Source organism: Scyliorhinus torazame, chromosome 21, assembly GCF_047496885.1.
Source record: "Scyliorhinus torazame isolate Kashiwa2021f chromosome 21, sScyTor2.1, whole genome shotgun sequence".
NCBI classification, from domain to species: Eukaryota; Metazoa; Chordata; class Chondrichthyes; order Carcharhiniformes; family Scyliorhinidae; genus Scyliorhinus; species Scyliorhinus torazame.
In genome coordinates this window covers 100,311,347-100,336,606 of record NC_092727.1, presented here as the reverse complement: position 1 = coordinate 100,336,606, position 25,260 = coordinate 100,311,347, and the positions used below count along the sequence as shown (strand labels likewise).

Below are 25,260 nucleotides of genomic sequence, written 5' to 3'. Positions count from 1 at the left end.
CCGGGAGACGGCCTCGCTTTAAGACGCACGGCCAGTGGGACGGCCTCGCTTTAAGACGCACGGCCGGGAGACGGCCTCGCTTTAAGACGCACGGCCAGTGGGACGGCCTCGCTTTAAGACGCACGGCCGGGGGGACGGCCTCGCTTTAAGACGCACGGCCCGGGAGACGGCCTCGCTTTAAGATGCACGGCCCGGGAGACGGCCTCGCTTTAAGACGCACGGCCAGTGGGACGGCCTCGCTTTAAGACGCACGGCCGGGGGGACGGCCTCGCTTTAAGACGCACGGCCCGGGAGACGGCCTCGCTTTAAGACGCACGGCCCGGGAGACGGCCTCGCTTTAAGACGCACGGCCAGTGGGACGGCCTCGCTTTAAGACGCACGGCCAGCGGGACGGCCTTGCTTTAAGACGCACGGCCCGGGAGATGGCCTCGCTTTAAGACGCACGGCCAGTGGGACGGCCTCGCTTTAAGACGCACGGCCGGGAGACGGCCTCGCTTTAAGACGCACGGCCAGTGGGACGGCCTCGCTTTAAGACGCACGGCCGGGAGACGGCCTCGCTTTAAGACGCACGGCCCGTGGGACGGCCTCGCTTTAAGACGCACGGCCGGGAGACGGCCTCGCTTTAAGACGCACGGCCGGGTGGACGGCCTCGCTTTAAGACGCACGGCCTGCGAACGGAGTTGGTGCCGGTGCCGGGTTTGGGTGAGTTGTGTTTGATTCGGTCCACGAGCCCCACGATCTCCTGGGGAATAGGCTGCGATTGTTGGGGCGGCTCTGGGCCCAATTGGCGATCGGTGTCGGCCACCGGTTGGTCCTATGTCGTGGCCATGACTGGCACTCGGTGCCCGAGGCCTGAGGCCTGGCCTGGATTTGGCGACTCTCTGGTTTGTCTGCGGGGAGAGGGGTTTGCGGGAGCTGCCGTTCCACTGGGTCGGGAGGCCCGAAGCACTGGTCAGTCCGCCCGTCCATCCAGCCTCACATCAGGAAGACACGGGCCCACAGGTTGCCCGCTAAACACAAAGCTCAGCACTTTCTACATTAAAACCACTGCTTGTTTTCAGGTCCACTTCCTAAGAAACCTGCAGGATTTGTATAAAGTGTTTCTCCTGTGCTCGCACATTACAATATAGGAGAATGGGGATGTGAAACATATCAGTTGCATTGGCTGGAAATCGAACTCGGGCCTCCTGTGTGGCAGGCAAGAATTCTACCATTGAATCACCAATGGATCCATAACCACTAAGCTACTGTCTGTATCTCCACGGTCACATGCAACCTTACTAGTGTTGTACCTTCTAAACCACAATGTGTATTTAACCCGTATACGATGGAAAAATGACCACACAAGTTGCTTAATACAATAATACTTTATTATAAACACAAAAGTTAATATTAGTCAATCACACACACATAAGCTGAACTCTGAATTAATACACTAGAAAGACCTTAACTTAACTTCCAGGTGACTGGCAAGTACAGAGCAGATATGGCCTTATCTGTAATCCTGTAGCCTGGCAGTGCTGGATATCTGTTGCTGGTCATCTGTTCCTCTGCTCTGGTCCCTCTGTGGATGGCCTGGATGGTCTTCCTCTTGGCTGGTGAAGCTGCAGTCGAGAGAGTGGTGGGCTGCGCAGCACCTTTTATCCTTGTGATCTTTGCGCGCGTTTGGGCGGTCCCAGTTGAAGTTCCAAAGAATCACTCCGGTCTCGACCACCCTGATCGATCTGAACCAATTGGGGCTGAGCACCTTGATGACTGGGCGGGTCCTGTTCGGCCATGGCCGTTAGTGTCCGAGGCATGTAGGCCCTCCCAAATAAGGAGAACAAACGCCACTAAGTCTGCCACTTATTGTCAGTTTCTACCTGGAGCCCATGGGATGACCTTTTAACGACCCTTTTCCTGTGTCAGTTTCTGCATAAGTCTGTGCTGCAGCTTTTGTATATTTGTAGCCTGTCTGTGCTCAAGCTTTGGCCAAATTTCCCATCGATCTCTGCGAGCGGCTATTTTAGGTGGCCACAAGAGCATGCTACTGAAGCTATATAATATATATGCTGGAAACCTAAAATTCCGCATTTATGGAGAGAGGAGCGAAATTCAATACATTTTATTGTCCTTGTAGAAATCTGTTGTGGGTAATTGCTTAAGCATAATCAACGAAAAAGAAACAAGAATTACGTGGCAATATGAATGGCCTGACACTGGGAAGCTCCAAGAAACAAAGGGACCTTGGTGTGTTTGTCCATAGATCTCTGAAGGCAGAAGGGCAGGTTAATAGCATGGTGAAAAAGGCATAGGACATGTTGCCTTTATCAATCGAGGCATAAATTACAAAAGCAGGGAGGTCATGTTGGAGTTGTATAGAACTTTGGTGAGTCCGCAGCTGGAGTACTGTGTGTAATTCTGGTCGCCACATTATAGGAAGGATGTGATTACACTGGAGGGGGTGCAGAGGCAATTCGCCAGGAGCTTGCCTGGGATGGAACATTTAAATTATGACGATAGGTTGGATAGGCTTGGGTTGTTTTTGCTGGAGCAGACAAGACTTGAGGGGCGACCAGATCAAGGTGTACAAGATTATGAGGGGCATGGACAGGGTAGATAGGGAGCAACTGTTCCGCTTAGTTGAAGGGTCAGTTACAATGGGATTCGAGTTCAAGGTCGGGGACAGGAGGTTTGGGGGGATTTGAGGAAAAAACTTTTTACCCAGAGGGTGGTGATGTACTGCCTGGGTGGGTGGTAAGGCAGGTTGCCTCACATTCTTTAAAAGGTAGCTGGATGAGCACTTGGCACGTCAGAACACGGGCCAAGTGCTGGCAAATGGGATTAGATAAGCAGGTCAGGTGTTTTTCCTGAGATGGCGCATACTCGATGGGCCGAATGGCCTTTTCTGTGTTGTATTATTCTGTGCTTCTGAATATAGCAATCCATGTAACGACAGTGCAACGCCAACATCACAGCCAAAAACAATAAAAAAGATGAAGATAGAAAAAGAGAGCCTCAGGTCTTCATGTTCTCTCCAGCACAGGTACATCTGAAAACTGATTATATGACTTTGTCCTCTAGACAGTCATCTGGGCCAGACATCTATGATATATTGAGGGGAATGGAGATGAAGCAAATATGGAGTTTTAGGACGTTCTCCAATCCTGGATAGTCATAGTTCATCAGCAAATACTCAGCCACTCTTAATATCCTGCTCTCTCTCCGTACCAAAAAAAAACTCCAGGCCAAGGAGATCACTTGCTTTTTGCTGGCCCGATCCATCTCTGTACAGTGGTATTCCTGCCCAAACGCCCTCTGCTGAGTGACAATGGCTCCAACCCAATGATTCTCCTCTTGGGTCACACACACTCTGGTTCGGTACTCACTGAAGATTCGTTCCGGGAAAAGGAGTATCAGGGAGATGGCTGATATATCCCAACACCCCCGAGTTGTAGTTATGCACCTAAGCCAAAGTGTTCAGTCCAACATGAGTGACCCATTATCCATGGACATTATCCATCCGTACAGAATCTTCTTTCAAACTGCTCAAGTTCTTTGGTGTCTAGGCCATTAGATAATGGCTCAGCATATAGCTGGACAGGATGTAGCAACAGATGCTCTGTCATCTCATAGTTCACCCTTGTGAGTGGAAAGTCCACCTTGAATCAGTTAAGGACCTAGCTCAATGTTTTATTGGTAACCGTTAGTTTTCCAGAAGCAATAATCATTTTGGATGTTGTGGCACTAAATAGAGGCAGTGCTCCACTGCTTAATATGAGATGGCCTCTCGAGTGGAGAGATCAGTTTTGCATCCAACCAAATCTAAATCTATTCCAGTTAATTCCCAAATTATTGAAAATTTGATGGCTGTTTGATCATGATCTCCCTTTTCACCGGTAGATTCCTGGTTCAGTTCTTACAGGCTAATAGAACTGGGAAAACAAAATGTGAGGTTCTCTGTCGTCATGTTCTCCACTTTTATGTTGCAACTTTTTCAATTCTTTGTGATATGCTTGTGGTAGCAATGCCAAGGAATCATGTATTGCCATCCAGTTTCAAACAAGCTATTGGGAAAGTTGGGCCCTTGTGATTTTCCAATTAAGTCCATCAAATAATTTGCCAATTGCTTGAAACTAATTTGTACAAGTGAGGTTTTGTTTGCATGGTAACTCCGACATTCTTAATGGCATGCGGTATTGTCGTGAGCGCTCTCCAAGCCTGTACCGGCCATGATACCAACCGTGGCCAAAACCCTCAGCACTTCCTTGTGCCGTATCCCGCTATACCCATCCTATCCATGTATTTATCAAATTGCCTTTTGAACTCCGTTAATGTATCTGCTTCCACAACCTCCCGTGGCAACACATTCCAGGCACTCACCACCCTCTGCATAAAAAAACCTGCCTCGCACATCACCTCTAAACTTTGCCCCACGGACCTTAAACCCAAGTCCCCTGACCTCCACCGTGGGAAAGAGTGCTTGCCCATCCACTGTATCCATGCCCCTCATAATCTTGTAGACTGTTAATCATCTTTTACCTGTCACAGGAAAAAAAGAGGGAAGTGAATATTCATCAATTCCCCCTCTCTGTTAATAAACAACAGCAATGGTGATTTGACTGGATTAGTGCTAGTGGTTTCATGCTCCAGGCATTTTTCTCACAAGTAGTGGTATGGATGGTCAAATTGCTCCAAAAAATAGTCGCAGAGCTTCCAAATTTGTCAGTGTTCACTTTGCTTTATTCTATTTAGTAATTCAGGAAGATATGAAGGGGACTGACTAGACACAATGAAATCTGTATGTCAGTGGGCTAAATTTATGATAGTGTTTGTGATCTTGCCATTTTAGGGAGCTATGGGCCAATTATCTGCATTACAAATTGGTGAATTGTGAACCCTTCTACAGTCATTGATTTGACATTTTGGTCAGATTACTCTACTGACTGATGATATTTAAAAAAAAAACTTTATACCAGTTCACCCCTTCATTTGGGCTCGGCAATAGTTCCATTATTTATTTTAATATAATAATCTTTATTGTCACAAGTAGGCTTGCATGAACACTGCAATGAAGATACTGTAAAAAGCCCCTAAATATTTTTATTGAAATTTACTTTTGTGCACTATACAGGAGATGATTGAAACGTTTTTTATTTATAGTTTACATGATTTTCCTTTATTTGCTCCCCTCCCCGCCCCTTCCCTCCCTTCGTGTTCGCCCTCGTTTCTGCTGCTTAAGCTGTGCCATAGGCCTTTTCCTCCTCTGGAGATGTATTATCTATTTTTCATTTGTTCTTATGGCTTTATGGGGGAGCCCTCTGGCTCCCTCAACGGTCGTCCCTGGGTACCCTCCTGGTGTTTCCTTGCCCCCCGCCTGCCTCTGGTGGCTCCTATTGGTCCCCTCCCCTCCTCGTTATTGATTTCAAACAGGTCTTGGAATAGGCTGATGAATTGCCCCCACGCTTTGTGGAAGCCATCGTGTGACCCTCGGACGGTGTATTTGATCTTCTCCAAATGGAGAAATTTTGGCCGGTTTGCCAGTCACTTTGCAGCTGTGGATGGCGCTGCTGATCGTCAGCGGAGCAGGATTCTCCGGCAAGCAAATGGAAGGGCATAGGCTCTCTTCCCCATTTGAAGTTCTGGCTGGTCCGATACCCGAAGACTGGCACTCTCGGGCACGGCTCTACCCTCAGCACCACGACCTTGAACATCACCTCAGAAATCTGTCCAGAACCCGACAAGCCTGGGGCCTGCCCAGAACATGTGGGTGCCCAGAATATGTGGGAGTGGTTGGCCAGGCCTCCTTGGCACCGTTCACACTTGTCCTCCACCTCCAGGAAGAACCTGCTCATTCAGATTCTGGTTAGGTGTACTTTCTGTACCACTTTAAACTGCATGAGACTGATCCTTGCACAGGTAGATGTAGAGTTGACCCGACCTACTGCTTTGCTCCAGAGTCCCCACCCTACCTCCGTCCCCAGTTCATCCTCCCACTTCTGTCTTGCACCATCCAGTGGTGCACTCGCCCTTTCTAAAAGTTGGCAATATATGTCATTGCAGTTCCTTTTGCCATACTGTCCGTGTCCAGTAGCTCCTCCAACATTGTGTCTCTCTGGGCTCTGGGGTACCTCATCGTCTCCTTGCGGAGAAAGGTTTTGTAAATGTCGGAGTTCCTGTTCGTTCAGTGGTTCCAGTCTCTCCGTCAGCTCTTCTAATATTGCAAATCTGTCCCCTATGTAGAAGTCTCTAATTGCTCGTATCCCCCATCCTGTCTCCACCTCTTAAAGGTGGCTTCTAGCATGGCTGGTGGGAATCTGGTTGCCGTAGATGGGGGCCATGGTGGACGCTTCTATTAAGCCAAAGTAATGTCTCATCTGGTTCCAGGTTTTTAGTGTTGCTACCACCACTGGGCTAATGTGTGTTTTGCTGGTGGGGGTGAGAGCGCTCGTGGCGAAGGCGGGAGCACTCCTCCATCCTCTCAAATCTCTTCTCTCTCTCTCTCTCTCCCCAACTTCCCCCCCCCCTTTACAAACACCATAATCACTTCATCTATTCTTTCGAAAAAGGCCTGGGGGTGAAGATCGGTAAGGATCTAAACCGGAAGAGGAACCTTGGCAGTACGTTCATCGTGATTGTCTGCACCCTCTCTGCCAGGGAGTGCGAGAGTGAATCCCATCTCTGTAGGTCCTTTTAAACTTCCTCCGCCAGACTGGTCAGATTCCACCTGTGGATTTGTGTCCAGTCATGGACTAGCTGGATCCCCAGGTAGTGGAATTTGTTTTGGGCTATTTTAAATGGCAGACCTTCCAGCTCTGTCCCTCCCCCGTTCAGGTTCACCGGGAAAACCTCACTTTTGCCCAGATTAAGTTTATAGCCCGAGAAGGCCCCAAACTCTTCCACAAGCTTATTGATTTCCTTCAAGCCGTTCTGCAGGTCTGAGATGTAGAGGAGCAGGTTGTCCACATAGAGTGAGGCTCTGTGCTCTCTGCTTCCTCTTTGGATACCCCCCTACCTCTCGTGTCTCGCAGGGCGATCGCCAAGGGTTCACTTGCCAGGGTGAACTGGAGCTGGGACCCCTGCCTGGTGCCTCTGCAACTGAAAATATTCAGGACTGGTTGTATTGGTCCGAACGCATTGTACAGGAGTTTCATCCATGGGATGAACCATGTCTCCAGCCCAAGCCGCTCCAGTACATCAATGAGGTACTTCCATTCGGCTCTGATCGAAGGCCTTTTCTGCACCCAGAGAGACGATCACCTCTGGTGCTCTCTCCCCGGATGGGGTCAGTATCACATTCAGCAGTCGTCTGATGTTTGCAGTTAGCTGTCTACCCTTGACAAAGCCCGTCTGGTCTTCTGCAACCACTTCCAGTACGCAGTTGTCCAATCTCTTGGACAGGACTTTCACGAGTATTTTCGCATCTATGTTCAGTAACGAAATGGGTCTATATCCGCATTCCGTTAGGTCTTTGTCTTTATTGGCTATCAACGATATGGTGGCATGTGTTAGCGTTGGAGGCAGGGAGCGAGCCCCTTGCGAGTGAGTCTGCGATCGTGTCTCCCATTGGTGCGGGGCAAGAGCTGGTGCGAATTTATAAGTCCACCGAAAACCCATCCGGTCCCGGCGCCTTCCACACCTGCATGGAGTTGATACTCTCCATGACCTCACCCAGTTCTATTGGTGCTTCCAGCTCCCTCTGTCTATCGTCCCCCACGACTGGCATGTCCAGTCCATCGAGATACTGTTTCATCCCCAAGTCCCCATCGGGGGGCTTGGAGGTGCACAGTCCCTGGTAGAAGGCCTCAAATGCTTAGTTGACCTTTTTTGGTTCGGCTACCAGTCCGCCTCTGCTGTACTTTCCCTTGTGGCTGCCTGCCTTATCAGCTGGTGGGCCAACAGGCGGCTGGCTTTCTCTCCGTGTTCATAAAAGGTCCTCTGTGTCTGACAAGGTTGGTGCACTGCCCTCCTGCTGGATAGCAGGTTAAAGTCCATTTGTAGCTTTTTCCTCTCTGCCAGAAGCTCTGTGGTCGGGGCCTCGGAGTATATTCTGTCGGCCTCCGGGATGGAGTCGATCAGTTGCTGCCTAGCTGCCCTTCCTTCCCTGTCTTTATGAGTCTTTTAGGCTCTCCTCTGATCACCGCCTTCAGTGCCTCTCCGAATGCGGAAGGTGAAACTTCCCCATTCTGGGTTGTTAGTTTTGTACTCGCCCTGGCCTGTGATGTTTTCTGGCAGAACCTTGTCGGCCAAGAGGTCCGCATCCAAACTCCATGTGGGATGTTGGGCACGGCCCATCTCCAACCTCACACCCATGTAATGTGGAGCATGGTCGGAGACGGCTATCATGGCGCATTCCGCTCTAACTATTTATTTCTGGAAGCATCGATATCCCCACTGCAAAGAAATCAATACGGGTATATAACTTGCATACTGGTGAGAAGAACGAGAATTCATTCTCACCCAGGTGCAGGAACCGCCATGGGTCCACTGCCCCCATTTGCTCCATGAACGTTCCAAGTTCCCTCGCCATGTCTGTCTTTTTCCCAGTTCTGGGGTTTGATCAGTCCGTCAATGGGTCCTGTACACCGTTATAATCCCGCTCCATGATCATTCGGTGTGTGTTGATGTCGGGGATTTCCACCATGGTCTTCATTATAAAATCCGTGTCGTTCCCACGAATGCATACGCGCTTACCAGGACTACTGGTTCCCCGTCCAGGACACCGCTGACCATGACGTCCCGTCCGTAACCGTCTTTGTCATCGTAAACACCGTCTTCTTGCTGATAAAAATAGCTACCACCCTAGCTTTCGGCCCATAGCAGGAATGGTAGGTGTGTCCCAACCAGCCCTTCCTTACCCGCAGTCGGTCGTTCTCCCTCAGGGGAGTCTCTTGAAGGACGACTATGTTGGCTTTCAAACTTCTCAAATGGGCGAAGACTCTGGATCTTTTCACTGGGCCGATAAGTCCCCTGACGTTCCAGGTGATAATCCTGGTGGGGGGCTTTTGCCTCTCCCTTGCTGTGGAATTGGCCATATTTGCCTGGTGGACGTGCCCCTGCACTCTCGGGTTTCCCTTTGTTAGGGGGCCATTCAAAATGGCCACGGTCGTCGTTCTCACCATGAGGCAGGGCCCTTGCACTCTGGGGTTCCCTTTGTCCAGTGGGCTCCCAACATGGCCACCAACTGTGTGTACACCACATGGGTGAGCCCCTGCACTCTGGGGTTTCCCTTTGTTTAGGGATCCTCCAAAGTGGCTGCTTGCGACACCATCTTGTTGCCTCAACCTGTACTTTACCTGCTGAAGCCAATCTGAAAACCATCCCTTTCTTATCCTTGTGTTACCTTTTATGGTCCCCCTTCCTCCCTCTGTCCCCGTTTCTACCCCCCTCCCCCTCCCTCCGTGCCCCCCTCCCTATTTTCCCCCTTGCATTTCCCATCCCTGCCTCTGTGGCCCTCCCCCCCCCCCCCCCCCCCCCCTTTGCCGGACGCTCCCTCCCCGCTGGGAGGTGTACTGCAGCCCCCCTTGCTTTCATGTTTCCTAGTGTTAGCTTTTTCCTCTCTGTGTGGTGGTCCCCCTTACGGGGCTGATGTTTCCCCTTTCCTATGCCCGATGGATAGCTCTTCCCTCTTTCTCTTCTTCACCCTCTCGTGCACTCTGCTGCCCTCTCCTTCTCTTGTGATCTTTTGTTTTTTCTCAAAGCGAGGCAGTACTGTCCCACGCAAACATCGTTCAAATCCAACACAGATTTTTTTCTCTCTGCTTCGTCCTCAACGCTGCCTTATCTGCCCATTGTCCAGGCCATTCTTCCGCACAAACTCGTCCGCCTCTGCCGGGGTGTTGAAATAATGATCCTTGTTTTGGAACGTGACCCAGAGCCTGGCAGGGAATAGCATTCAAAATTTTGCTCCACTTTTGTACAGGGCTGATTTCGCCTGGTTGATCTTGGTCCTACGCTTTGCCAGGTCTGCCCCAATGTCCTGGTAAACTCGTATTCTATGTCCTTTCCAGCTGGATGCCTTTGTCTGCCTTCCCCACCGCAGGATCTTCACCCAATCCTGGTATCTGTGTAATTTGGCGATTATCGCCCTTGGCTGCTCCCCCGTCTTGAGCTTCGGTCAGAGCGATCTATGTGCCCTGTCGATCTCCAATGGCTTGGGGAAGCATCTGGGCCACATAGTCTGTCGGATTCCCTGCCCTCGATCCCCTCTGGCAGACCCATGATCCGGATATTCTTACGCCAAGACGGATTCTCCTGATCCTCGACCTTCCCCTTCAGGCTCCCCTGGGTCATCACCAACCTTTTTATTTCGGCCTCCAGAGCCTTTTCAAGCTCTAGGATCATCTTCCCCTGAGCTTCCAGTTTCTTCCCCATTCTCTGCGGGGGGTGAGGGAGAGGAGGCCGCTGTTTGGGGCGTTGGTCTCCCTCTCTCTGGGGTGGCTGGGGACCCCTCACCTCGTGGGTCTGCCGACTCACTCACCCCTCCCTTGACCCAGAGTCGCAACACAATTGAATGAACCAATAATTCTTAGAAAAAATACCCCAAGCCTTTTGCCTTTGGCTGCCCAATAATTACAGTCACCAGGTTTGTAAATTTAAACACAATTACTTTTTATTGATAACAATAAAATACGCAGCAAATACAACTGATTAACTACTATCTAATTCCTAATATCCTACTTTCATTTGCCTCCACCCATATATATATATATATATATATATATTATCACACACACACATACACACAAGACAAACAAACACAGATGGGAAGAGAGGGGTGAAAAGAATAAGTAAAAGTAAACAACAAGTGTCTTTGTTTCAGATGTTTGTTATTAGCACACTTTCCTTCAAGCCAAGTCTTCAGGTCGATATTTCTGCTTTTCAGTCTAATGGTTTTCATTGTAGGTTCATTCAGATCTCTGCAGTATCAGAAATTGAGCGGGCGGGATTCTCAGATTGCTGACGCCGAAATCACGTTCGCCGATTGGCCGGAGAATCCCTTTTTACGCCAGAATCGGGGGCGGCGCCGTTTTTCCGATGCTCCAGCGCCCCAAAAATGGCGCACTCGAGGAGTACGCCGTACACCGTTGGGACGGCCTCAGGACATCACCTGAGGCCTTCCCCCGATGCTCCACCTCCAATGGGCCGAGTCCCCGACAGCGTGGGATGCCTGTCCTCTCACTTTTTGGGGACCTCGCATGGCGGCTAAGGACTGTCCAGCGCCGCCACAGTTGGGGGAGGGTGCCGTTCTGCTGGCAGGGGGGTCGGCGGCGGGGCTGGGAGATCTGGTGGGGAGTGGTCCAGGGGTGGCGAGCGGGCTTACGGGGAGAATGTTTGGCGGCTGGCGCCATGTTGTACGGCGCAGACACCGCTGGCCGTCACCGTGCGCATGCGCGGCCAAACACCTAGCCATTCTGTGGCCGTATCGGCAGATAAAGCCAGACGGGGCACGACTGCTAGCCCCCCACCGCGTGGAACATTGGTGTGGGGGCGCCGCCGACTTTTTGGTGTTAAGACCAGACAGATCCTGCAGACATAGCCACAGAAACGGAGAATCCAGCCCAGCATAATTTCTGGAAAGAACAGGAGATAGAGAGTAGGGCCTTTCCTCTGAGCATCCAGGATTCAAACTCTGCTTTCTTTAGGTCTCTGGAAATCATCCCACTCCGGCAGGATCTGATCACCACCTGTTACCGGGCAGAATAAGGCCTTTCGGCCACCAGCCAACCAATCGAACGGAATCCCACCCCATCTCTCCAGTGCCACAGAGTCTGAGTTCTGTTGTCCAAAGCTAGCACCATATACTATGTTGCAATTTTCTGAACTCCTCATTCTCCCTGTTGTTTGACTTGACTTAAAGATACATGCTCATTAAGCATCCATGGATCAAAATGAAAACAGCAAAAATAAAGAAAGGGAAAATAAGGGAATCAACAGGAAAGACCCTTGCACCATTAAATTTGCACCACCATGTTTTCAGGCAACACATTCCAGATTAGAATAACAAGCTGTGTGACAAAAAAGCTTCCTCATCTCCCAATTGTATTTTTTGCTACAGTCACTTCTGGCTAACCCAGCTGCTAGTGGTTCAAATTCTCTCTTCATTTATAACACCTCTATTAAATGTCTCCTTAGCCTCCATACTCTGAAAACAATCCCAGCTTCTCCAGTCTCTTCATAGCTGATGTCCCTCATCCATGACACCATTCTGCTAAATCTCCTCTGTACCTTCTCTGTGGCCCTGACATCTCTCCTAAAGTGGGGTGTTCTCAATGTTTGAGCATAATTTTGTGATCAAGCAATGTCTAATGTTAAAATTCTTATCCTTGTTTTTAAAATCCTCCATGGCCTCACCTCTCCCTTTCTCTGTATTCTCATCCAACCTCACAACCGTCACACCTTCAGTTTCTTCAGCCCCAAGTTATGAAATTCCCACCCCTTCTACTCTCTGCCCCTCTTGCTTGCCTCCTTTGAAACACTCGCTAAAACCAGCATTTTTGACTTAGCTTTTTGTTCATCTGACCTAATATCTCCTTATGTGGTGTGTGCCATATTTTGCTTTCTAAGGCCACGGCACAGTGGTATTGTCACTGGGTTAGTAATCCAGAGACTCCGAGTAATGCTCTGGGGACCAGGTTTGAATCCCGCCAGGGCAGATGGTGGAATTTGAATTCAAGAGACAAAAATCTGGAATTAAAAGTTCAATGACGAACCTGGCACCATTGTCAACTGTCGTAAAAACCCATCTGTTTCATTGATGTCCTTTAGGGAAGGAAATCTGTCATCCTTACCTGGTCTGGCCTACATGTGACTCCAGACAGACACAGCGATGTGGTTCACTCTTAAATGCTCCCTCCCCCCACGTACATAAGGCCTACTCCCGGATAGATAGATAGATAGATTTTTTTGTTCTGGGCAGGGCATTGATCCCGAAAGTGGAGGGAACGGAGTATTCGGCCATAGCCATTTCAGACCATGCCCCGCACTGGGTGGAGCTGGGGGAGGAGAGGGACCAACGCCCGTTGTGGAGGTTGGATGTGGGACTGCTGGCAGACGAGGAAGTGTGCGGGAGGGTGCATTGAAAGGTATCTGGAGGCTAACGACAACGGGGAGGTGCAGGTGGGAGTAGTATGGGAGGCGCTGAAGGCGGTGGTCAGGGGAGAGTTCATCTCCATCAGGGCTCACATGGTGAAGAGAGGGCAGGGAAAGGGAGAGGTTAGTGGGGGAGATTTTAAGGGTGGACAGGAGCTATGGAGAGGCTCCTGATGAGGAACTACTCTGGGAGGGACGAAGTCTCCAGACGGAGTTCGACCTGTTGACGACAGGGAAGGCAGAGGCACAGTGGAGGAAGGCACAGGGGGCGATATATGAATATGGGGAGAAGGCGAGGGGATGCTGGCACACCATGGCAGTGAGGGAAATAGGTGGAGTCAAAGATGGCAGGGGAATTACGGTGCGGAGTGCAGGGAAAGTGAATGAGGCTTTTAAGGCCTTTTACGAGGAACTGTATAGGTCCCAGCCCCCAGGGGGAAAAGAGGGGATGCGGCGATTCTTGGATCAGTTGAGGTTCCCAAGGGTGGATGTGCAGGAGGTGGCTGGTTTGGGGGTGTCAATTGGGGTGGAGGAGCTGGTTAAAGGACTGGGGAGCATGCAGGCAGGGAAGGCCCCGGGGCCGGATGGGTTCCCGGTGGAGTTCTACAGGAAGTATGTAGACCTGTTAGCCCCGTTGCTGGTAAGGACCTTCAATGAATCAAGGGAGGGGGGGACCCTGCCCCCGACAATGTCGGAGGCGACAATCTCTTTGATCTTGAAGCGGGATAAGGACCCACTGCAATGTGGGTCGTATAGACCGATCTCGCTCCTTAATGTAGATGCTAAGTTGCTGACAAAAATGTTGGCCATGAGGATTGAGGACTGTGTCCCGGGGGTGATTCACGAGGACCAGACGGGATTCGTAAAGGGTAGGCAGTTAAATACTAATGTGCGAAGGCTCCTAAATGTGATCATGATGCCATCGGTGGAGGGAGAAGCGGAGATAGTGACAGCCATGGATGCGGAGAAGGCCTTCGATCGGGTAGAGTGGGAGTATCTCTGGAAAGTGTTGAGGAGGTTTGGGTTTGGGGCAGGGTTTATCAGTTGGGTTAAAGCTCCTGTATAAAGCCCCAGTGGCGAGTGTGGTCACGAACCGGCGGAGGTCGGAGTATTTCCGGCTGTATCGAGGGACGAGGCAGGGGTGCCCCCTGTCCCCTCTGCTGTTCGCATTAGCAATTGAACCTTTGGCCATGGCGTTAAGGGAGTCGGGGAAATGGAAGGGGGTGGTTCGAAGGGGAGAGGAACATCGAGTGTCGCTGTACGCAGACGACCTGTTGCTGTATGTGACGGATCCAGTGGAGGGGATGGTTGAGGTAATGCAGATCCTACAGGAGTTTGGAGACATTTCGGGCTATAAGCTCAATGTGGGAAAGAGTGAGCTCTTTGTGACCCATCCGGGGGACCAGGGAAGAGGGATAGACGACCTACCGTTGAGGAGGGCAGAAAGGAGCTTTCGATACTTGGGGATTCAGGTAGCTAGGAGCTGGGGGGCACTGCACAAACTTAATTTGTCGCGGTTGGTGGAACAGATGGAGGAGGATTTTAAAAGGTGGGACATGTTGCCACTGTCGCTGGCGGGTAGGGTACAGTCAGTTAAAATGGTGGTCCTCCCGAGATTTCTTTTTGTATTCCAATGCCTCCCAATTGTGATCACTAAGGCCTTTTTTAAGAGGGTAAGCAGGAGCATTACGGGATTTGTGTGGGCGAGCAAGATCCCGCGGGTAAGGAGGGGGTTCTTGGAGCGTAGCAGAGATAGAGGAGGGTTGGCGTTGCCGAATTTGGGTGGTTATTATTGGGCAGCCAACGTGGCAATGATCCGTAAGTGGGTGATGGAGGGAGAGGGGGCGGCGTGGAAGAGGTTGGAGATGGCGTCCTGCAAAGGAACGAGCCTGGGGGCGCTGGTGACCGCACTGCTGCCGCTCTCGCCGACAAGGTATACCACGAGCCCGGTGGTGGCGGCAACGCTAAAGATCTGGGGGCAGTGGAGACGGCACAGGGGTGGAACGGGAGCCTCGGTGTGGTCCCCGATCAGAGACAACCATCGGTTTGTCCCAGGAAGGATGGACGGGGGATTTCAGAGCTGGCATCGGATAGGGATTAGAAGAATGGGGGACCTGTTCATTGACGGGACGTTTGTGAGCTTGGGGGCGCTGGAGGAGAAGTTTGGACTACCCCCGGGAAACGCTTTCAGGTACATGCAAGTGAGGGCGTTTGTGAGGCGGCAGGTGAGGGAATTTCCGCTACTCCCGGCACAGGGGGTTCAAGATAGGGTGATTTTGGGCGTATGGGTCGGGGAGGGCAAGGTATCGGCGATATACCAGTAGATGAAAGAAGAGGGAGAGGCTTTGGTAGAGGAGCTGAAGGGTAAATGGGAGGAGGAGTTGGGGGAGGAGATTGAGGAGGGGCTATGGGCTGATGCCCTAAGTAGGGTTAATTCCTCTTCCTCGTGTGCCAGGCTTAGCCTGATACTAATTTAAGGTGGTTCATAGAGCGCATATGACGGGGGCGAGGCTGAGCAGGTTCTTTGGGGTGGAGGACAGATGTGGGAGGTGCTCAGGAAGTCCGGCGAACCATGTCCATATGTTTTGGTCATGCCCGGCACTGGAGGGGTTCTGGAGGGGAGTGGGGGGAACAGTAGCTAAGGTGGTGAAAGTCCGGGTCAAGCCAAGCTGGGGGCTAGCACTATTTGGAGTAGTGGACGAGCCGGGAGTGCAGGAGGCGAAAGAGGCCGGCATTCTGGCCTTTGCGTCCCTAGTAGCCCGGCGAAGGATCTTGCTAATGTGGAAGGAGGCGAAGCCCCCCCAGTGTGGAGGCCTGGATAAATGATATGGCAGGGTTTATCAAGTTGGAAAGGATAAAGTTTGCCTTGAGAGGGTCTGCGCAGGGGTTCTACAGGCGGTGGAAACCGTTCCTAGACCATCTCGCGGAGCGTTAGATGAAGGTCGGACAGCAGCAACAGCAACCCGGGGGGGGGGGGGGGTGTTCTCTGGGGGGCATTTGAGCAAGAAAACACATGAATGATCCGGAAACTGTCATGTACGGGAAGAATCCAATGTACAAAGTTTTGTATCTTATTGACTTGCCATGTTCATGTCTTGCCACGCGAGTTCCTTTTCTTTTCTTTGTTACTGGGTGGGGGAGGGGGGGGTTGTTTGTAAGGTGGAAAATATTGTTATTGAAAAATTCTTAATAAAAACATATTTTTTTAAAAACAAATGCTCCCTCCCCTCTGAAATGGCCTAGCAATGTGGGTTGACTGTTAAATGCTCTCAGGGATGTGCAATAAATGCGGCGTCCACATCCCACGAACGAATAAAAAATAAATTCCTGTGAAGTGCATTGGGACATTTTATCAAATATAAATATAAGTAACTGTGATTTTTGATGTTATTCTATGCCTCTACTTATAAAGATCCCAATTGCTAATTTATGAACCGCCTTAACAACCTGTCTCAGCATCATATGTGAACTCCCAGATCTTTTTCCTGTATCCACTTTAACATTATTTATTTTAAAATATTTCCTCCTTTTCTGGCTTGTGGCTGAGATAAGTCCGAGTTTTCAGGCGAAATTTGTCTAAAGGTGCCTATTTAATTGTATTCTGGAAGAGAGCCACCTGATGTGCAACTGCTCAGCTCATCCACGTCACCGGAAGTCTCGTCCCATTATTTTTATCGGAACTGAAATTATTTTGCGCTGTATAAATGTTTGCAGCATCCCAAAGCTCTATTGTATTTCTTTCATAATTTAAGACGGCTCATTTGTTTTCTGTGGTTAAAAGACTTGAGGCAAACCAATGACTGAGCTCTAGATGGCAAATTGGTGGCTCAGTACGTCTCTTTTTAAAAATATATATATATTTATTAAAGTTTTTAACACAATTTTTCTCCCTTACAAACAATAGCCCCCCCCCCCCCCGTAACAAAAAAAAATAAACGACAAATCGCGCGGAGCAAGATATATACATGGCAAAATAGTAGATTTACATAGCTTTGTACACTGGCGCTCTCGCGTACGTGCCAGTTTCCCCGACTCTTCATGTTATCTCTTGCTCATCCACCCCCCCAGGCGGCTCCCCCCCCCCCAGGTTGCTGCTGCTGCTGACCGACCCTCCTCTAACGCTCCGCGAGATAGTCTAGGAACGGTTGCCTCCGTCGGTAGAACCCCTGTGCAGACCCTCTCAAGGCGAACTTAATCCTCTCCTACTTTATGAATCCAGCCATATCGTTTATCCAGGCCTCCACGCTGGGGGGCTTCGCCTCCTTCCACATTAGCAAGATCCTTCGCCGGGCTACTAAGGACGCAAAGGCCAGAATACCGGCCTCTATCGCCTCCTGCACTCCCGGTTCGTCCACTATTCCGAATATTGCTAGCCCCCAGCTTGGCTTGACCTGGACTTTCACCACCTGAGATATTGCTCCCGCCACTCCTCTCCAGAACCCCTCCAGTGCCAGGCATGACAAAAACATATGGACATGGTTCGCCGGGCTCCCTGAGCACCTTCCACATCTGTCCCGTACCCCAAAGAACCTGCTCAACCTCGCCCCCGTCAGGTGAGCTCTGTGAACCACCTTAAATTGTATCAGGCTGAGCCTGGCACACGAGGAGGAGGAATTAACCCTACCTAGGTCATCTGCCCACAGACCTTCCTCGATCTCCTCCCCCAGCTCCTCCTCCCATTTACCCTTCAATTCTTCTACCAGCGATTCCCCTTCTTTCATCTCCTGGTGTATTTCCGACACCTTGCCCTCCCCGACCCATGCGCCCGAGATCACCCTGTCTTGAATTTCTTGTGCCGGGAGCAACGGGAATTCCCTTACCTGTCGCTTTACAAAAGCCCTCACCTGCAAAAATCTAAAGGCTTTTCCCGGGGGTAACTCAAACTTCTCCTCCAGTGCCCCTAGGCTCGCAAATGTTCCGTCAATAAACGGCTCAGTACGTCTCTAACCTGCTACCTTGCCCGAGGGAAGAAGCTCACTGTGCAGGGTAATAAACATTTCACCTGTCCCACTGCCGTTTTCTATTAATCAGGTTCTAATTGACAAAATGGAATCGTAATGGAGCGTAGAAGGAAGTCATTCGGAGCATGGAGATCTGTTTTGGCTCTTTCAAAGAATTAATTCTAGTGGATTTTTCTATTTCAGATATTTATCCAATTATTCCCTGTTGAAGGCTATGATTGAATCTGTATCCACCACCCGATCAAGCAGTGCATTCCAAATTCTAACCAATTGTGTTTAAAAAAATTTAAAAAATCACAATTTTACTTCTGGTTCTTACACAAGGTGTGATATCCCATGTGGAGGAATTCCACCAAATATTGTGATCTAGATGTAACTGCAGCAAACAATGCCTCTGACAGATAAGACTTCACACCAGATGTTTTCGTAACAACTGATAGTCTTCTCACTTTGCCCAAATTTGCTCTGCTTTAAATGCCCTGATGACATTTGGGGGACGTGGAAAGAAGAAAAAATTTACCTGGCAGGTTCATCACGCATTGCTGTATCTACCTGGAGGCCTTTAGATGATAAATGATGGTGGGGCTAGTATTGACGAACTGGCCACTTTCATTTTAGCTTCAGGCCAATAGCAGGCAATGTCATGACATAGATCCTGAAGCTTCATACAACATGAAGAGTTAATGATGTGCTGTGCCGCCTACCTGTGATATCACAAGTCGTCTTTCTGTATGTGCGCAGATTATTTTCCCAGAATCCATCCAGCTAGGCTACACTACCGTGGTGGTGCGGTGACCCATATCATTCAAAGAATGGAAACACTTATCAAGTAGTCAATGTATCCTTCAGGCTACCAGTTCTTCCCCCATCCACCCAATGACTGAGGCAGATCTGTACAAACCATTGCAGTTGGTGGAATTGCGAGCATAATTGGACTTGCGTTTTCTGGACCTCTGATGAGAACAGTTGGCCAGATTACATTCTAGTACTGGGCAGAATTTTCCAGTCTGCACAAAATGCTGGCTGAGGCTTTTCTTGCCAGATAATCCAGTACGTTCTGCAGAAAAAAAACTAGGCGGGCCCACAGCATCACGCTGGTGGGGAGGGGTCAGCGAAAGCTGGGAAAGGGTGCCTGATCTCCGATAGAAAACACAGGAATCTCCCCCACATGTGCAAGGGGAAGCCCCCCCCAAAGGGGAGTCGCCTCCCCCCCCCCCCCCCCCCCAATGGAGCACCCCAGTGAGGCCCCCTGGCATTGCCAGATGGGACAGTGCCAGAGTACGGCCCTGGCATATCCCTCTCTCTTGGGGACTCTACTTACTGGTTCTGTTTTTTAAAAAAAAAAATTGTAAACCTGGGGTTTAATTCCTAATGTTGGGAGGGAGGGTGGGGGGTGGGGGGGGTTGCTGCCATACAGTGGGGAAGTCCACAAATTACAAATTATATGTAAATGTGAAATAAGGTTGCCGACCTCCTGGGCTGGAACATCATTGTGTCACTGGGTCAATCGGAATACGATATCTCGGCGGCGACATTCTCGTTTTCCGAGTCTTCCAATATTTTGCGCCCATGTCACAGTTTGGACTCGTGGTGAATGTGGTCCCAAAATCACAGCAATTTTTTCTGTAAAAATAATGAAGGTATAAAGCAGTGGACATTGTTATCATCTAGAGTTTGTCAGCATTAAAAAGTAGCCCTAGAACGTGTGGTGACACAGAATTGAGGATGTTCCCTTGTGTTCTGGAGAGACTTGGTCAGTAACATTAGCTTCCAGTAGGGGTCAGTAGTCTGCAGCTTCCTTGTTGAAATGAAATGCAATGAAAATCGCTTGTCATAAGTAGGCTTCAAATGAAGTTACTGTGAAAAGCCCCTAGACGCCACATTCTAGCGCCTGTTCGGGGAGGCTGTTACGGGAATTGAACCATGCTGCTGGCCTGCCTTGGTCTGCTTTAAAAGCCAGCGATTTAGCCTAGTGTGCTAAACCAGGCTATTGTGTTCCACAATAAGCATAGTTTAGTCTCTGCCAATACCTAAACCTTCACATTTTTCTGAGTGAACTAAACTCAGTTTATTATAAACTACTTTTAATTATTAAGCAGCTGACCTGTTTTACTTGTCTTGAATGTAAAATGCAGCGGCAATCCGAAAATGTAAATACATTGTTAAGGGAGCCACTGGATCAGTAAATCCACCCAATGCTGTACTAAACTGCTTTCCTGCAATTGGTAAATGTTCAGACATTCCTTTGATATCAAAGACTGTTTGAAGCTTGCTTTTTGGAAGGTAGTTGAAAGGAAACTTAACATTTTAAGTGCAATTTAAAGTAATTAACTTGACTTTTTTCTGAACGTTTTGTTCACAGATCCTGATTTTTGTTGCAGGTTTGTAGGGGTTATGAATGTGGTGGAACCGCACCAGCAGCGAGAGACAGTTCAAGTGATACCCAGTGTTCATGACTATCTCTGATGTTTAAATCCTCCCACTCTGAATTGTATCTTTGTTTTTAATGTCCAGCCATTTGCATCATTTTATAATAGCAAAATACAAAAGGTATCATTCTTCCTTTATCCAGTGATGGTAGCATCCAAAACCGTGTTCAGTATTCCCCGTGTGGGTGCCCTTAATATTGCAGTGTTTCCAGCCAGAACATCTGAAACAGTTTGGTTTATTGGGATAGGTAAACAACTCAACAAACAAAGCATGATGACCCCCATCCCCACCGCAATCTGTTGGGCTGATGACCAACTGTGGCCCTCTTTGCAGCGATGTCTTATAATACATAGTTGATGAATGTTACTGAACAGCACACAATAGTGTATGTGCAATTTTAGTTTTTGCCAATTTTCTTTCCTCTTTTTTTCCTGAAGATCCTCACTTTTACTGGAGTGTTTTATACAACAGGTGTTGGAAACCCTCTTATAGTGCGTGCAAATGACCAGTTTTCATACTTGAGCATAAATTGTGAGCATTGCCAGGCTGTTTAACTGTGGACTATTACAACCAAGCCGAGCCATGTAATCAGTGTTGACACACGTGCACTCGGCAGCGAGAGACATTAGATAATTGTGTGTTGTAGCTTGGCCTCTCTTTGTTGACCCTTTAGGTCAGATGTGCAGAGGCTACTCTTACCAAAATTGCCTGACTTACTGAAATTGCCTGACTCAACAGCTTCGGAATTGAATCTGTGACCTACTAGCCCATAGAAACTAGTTTTCGCCTGGATGGTGCGATTGTTTACTGAATCATTGGGAGAACTTTTGTGACAAATGTTACTTGGGAACACTATTAAATTCTGATTGATATAGTATTAGAGACTAAGGAAAGCAATACCTGGATTATTCTGGCCAGTTGCTAATCTTTCTCTTAATTGAACGTTTACTGATTTGAGGAATCTGAGACAAATATATTTATCGATAGGTAGTGGTAACTCTGCCATGGTTGTTGCTCATATCTTCTACAACCCACGCTCTAAACTGGTGGGCTGCAGGATTGCAACTACAGTTTTAAAGGTGTTCTTCAGTGACCTGAACAGGGTTTCAGATGATTGAATTTGAAATTTTTAGGTTTATTTTTGCCCTTGATCAGATTATAATTGTTGGGTGTGGGAAAGCATCTATATCAAGTGCGATGTTGATTCAAGGTATCTTGATGCCGATGTTTAATTTGGTGGACACTGTATCTGTCTTTTGGTGGAATGAGCTAGTAGAGGGGGGGGAAGAAAATCCCCATTCTTCCCATGACACACTTCGGTTTTCCTTCTGCATTCTCTAATATACAGATAAACAACATTTGCACAGTACCCACATATGAAGTTCTGTCTACAAATTAAAAACTGACCATGGATTTCCGGTTTTAAACTTGTGCTCAAACCATGATATCTGGTATTGTTTCCCTTTATAATCTGCAGGCATTATCTCACTGGCTTGACGGCTCTGCAGTTGCCCAGGACATTGTTTTACAGAATATCAAATATCAATTTCCAGCACCATGCGGGTAAGTTTGAGTGTCATAGTTTCTGTTTCATCAAATCCATCGCAGATGTAAATGCAGACTCTTGTGAACAGGTGTGGGGGTGGTGGGTTCTTTCCTTTAAAATTGAGCTATTTTCATTGTTAGCCTGAACTGGTTAATATTTTTAAGATGAGATTTGTTGCCTGGAATATGCTTTACAAAATGCTGGATTGGAATGAGTGGTGGAATAGTCATATACTTGAATATGCTGCAGTTGATTTTTTTTAGCCCAATTTCCTTTTAGTTATGCTGTTTTAATATTAACTTGGAAAATTAAGGGTGGCAGCAATTTTACCCTAGTTTGCTGAGTGGGAAACCTACAGGATCGAGTGCCAGGCCGTTTTTTGTTTTTGTTTTATATACCCTTCCCAATATTACTTGTTGACATCAATGGAGAGTAAAATTGGTTGGTGTGTAAAACTGACATTTTGCACCCAATTCTGTTTCTTTCCTGACTGGACTCGGTAAAGATTGGCCCTTATGGACAGGGTGTAAAATCAGCACACCTGGCAAGCGAGGCTACAATTGCCCCCGAGGTGACAGTTACAATTTGTGGCCCTTACAAATTACTGCACAAGATTGAATTTGAAAGCATTAAGTTAGTTCTGTAGTGATTTAAATGTTAGATTGTCAGGGATTTCTAACTATATGTATACCATATTGCAATTGATAGTGGGCAGGAATTTTAAGGTTTTTATTTAGTTGGAGGTACTATTAAGTGTTCATAATTACCCCTGTACATAGTTTTTAAATGTTGCAAGTGTGCAGGTAAAATACCAGGTGTCGAACCCTGCTCTTTCCTATCCAGAACTGTTCAGAGTCTGGTTCAGCCCAGATTTGAAATTTGGAATAAGATGCTTAACAATTGGGAGGAAAATAGAAACTAAAATAGAAGGGCAAGGTCAGACGAGCCTGTTGATGCAATTCGAGGAATTGTCACTGGCCCGGATTTGCTGCCTGTATTTGCAAGCAAAACTGAGATTCTCTTTCTTTTCTGAATTTATGCTCTGTTAGTGCATTCTGGATAAATGTTTCCAATATTCATAAAACAACCTTGCAAGTGCATTGTACCATATCACATCTGCAGGAAGTCCCAAATGCTTCACAATTAGTGGGCTATCTTTTGAAGTACATCGCTAAATGTTTTGCCCCTCTTTGGTGGTCTATGCCACTTGTCCCTGGTATTTAAGGTGCTGCTTTGTCCACCCAAGTCCTTTGCCCTTCAGAACTAACGTGTGAAAAACACTTTGAGATGTTTGGACAAAGTGCAAGTGTTGTCCTGTAGGGTTGGTTTTGTTTCAATTCTGTTAGCAAGTCACAAGCATGTACTTTCTCTCATTTGTAATGCATGGGTAGGTCAATTGGCCCCTCAGCACCAGAGTCAGTAACTTTTGGAGCCTTCCTTTGTGTTGCCATCTTGTAATCACAGCAACTAATTGTATGTGTGTTTTGGTTTCAGATGGACATGGAAGAGGGAAAGGGAGGGACAGGCCTCCGCCAGTATTACCTGTCAAAAATTGAAGAACTGCAGGTGATATGCCATAGCAGAGCCAAACTTCTGGGAAGTTTTATGGGAGAAACAATTTTAAAAATTAATCGCTTATATGAAATAGTTTATCTGGATTTGTCACAACTAACTTTTTGTTTGAAATATTAAAGTGAGAATTGTGCAATAGTTGAATCCATTACAATAATTTCATCTGTTTCCCGACGAATTTCAGTAATTTATAATAAGACAGACGTTCCTAACTCCAGGGATTGGGGTGGGGAGGGATGGTGACAAGTCTAGCGAAAAATATCTTGCATCAGTCAATAAAATAAATGTTTAATTGATAATACAATCAATATAGAAGTCCAGTATCGGTTGCCAGCCAGATTATTAAATCACTTTTTCTAAAATTTACCAACTAACCCGCTATTACATAGAACATACAGTGCAGAAGGAGGCCATTCGGCCCATCGAGTCTGCACCGACCCACTTATGCCCTCACTTCCACCCTATCCCCATAACCCAATAACCCCATCTAACCTTTTTGATCACTTAAGAGCAATTTATCATGGCCAATCCACCTAACCTGCATGTCTTTGGACTGTGGGAGGAAACCGGAGCACCCGGAGGAAACCCACGCAGACAGAGGGAGAACGTGCAGACTCCTCCCATGTTAAACTTCGCAGTTGCACTTTTTCTATCTTTGAAACCATTGCGTCTTTTTGTGAAACTCGGCCACGACTAATTGCTATTGGGCTGATGCTTTCTAAATAAGATTGCTGACGTAAAGTTGCCCCTAACTTAGTCAGTCCAATTTCCAGTCCAATGTATTTAAATGCACCGGAAGCCTGACTTCCAACCCTGAATTCTTTCCTCAAACCAGAGATTACAATAGTTTTAAAATCACTAGTCCCACCCCACAAAAAATCATCGACATGCATCATAAAAATGCCAGAAAGATTTCCTTTATAGTGCCAGTAAAACATTGCAGGATCTGCTTTCAACTGGCAACAGCCTAACTTTAACAAAACTGACCTTACCGAAAAATACCAGACTCTAGATGCATCATTTAATCCATATACACATTTGTTCAACTTCCAGAGTACAACTTCTGTGTTAGCTGCTTCTGTAGGAGGACGGAGAAAAATGTCTCTCTGGAGCTGATGCCCCTGCAAAAAGGCAGCTTTTATATCTATAGATTTGCATTCCCATGCCTTTGTGGCTAATAGAGCCAAGAAGATCTTCAAAATAACCTTTCCTGCTGTAGGTGAACCTACCCTTAAATCCTGATCTTCTAAGTTTTCTTCAAATCCCCTTGCCACAAGCCTGGCCTTTGCCTTATAAGTTCCATCCGGAAGAACCTTTTCTGTGCAAATCCATCTGTGGGATAGAGCGCTTTGTCCCCTATCCGGTACTTCCGTGTATACCCCAAATTCACTCCAACTATGCAATTCTTGCTATTTAGCTTCTTTGATAACTTTTTCATCTAATTTATTTGAAGCCACCAAAATCTCACGTGCATGTGGCTTCTACTCCTATTAGTATTCGTAGTCTTACTCATGTTCCGAGATCTTGATAAACTACGTCCCCTCTCCCGCTTGGTATCTCGTTCTGTACTGCTACTGCTTGATCTTTCCCTTCTGCCGTGGGATGTCCTTTCAATAGTTCGCGACCTTTTCCTGCAGACCTGTTCACTATCCGATGTACTATCTGAACTGGCACTGCGTT

The 25,260-nt window shown here is 48.0% G+C and overlaps 1 protein-coding gene across 1 annotated transcript in view; it reads left to right on the top strand.

The window, feature by feature from the left end:
• Nucleotides 1-534: 534 nt before the first annotated feature.
• The window catches only part of psmc5 (proteasome 26S subunit, ATPase 5), a 56,909-nt gene continuing 32,183 nt past the window's right edge, over nucleotides 535-25,260 (top strand). Inside the window, exons 1-3 of the mRNA XM_072487127.1 lie at nucleotides 535-702; nucleotides 21,940-22,025; nucleotides 23,503-23,574. Coding sequence (XP_072343228.1) covers nucleotides 22,020-22,025; nucleotides 23,503-23,574 — 78 coding nt within the window. The 5' untranslated portion in view covers nucleotides 535-702; nucleotides 21,940-22,019. The remainder of the gene's footprint in view (nucleotides 703-21,939; nucleotides 22,026-23,502; nucleotides 23,575-25,260) is intronic.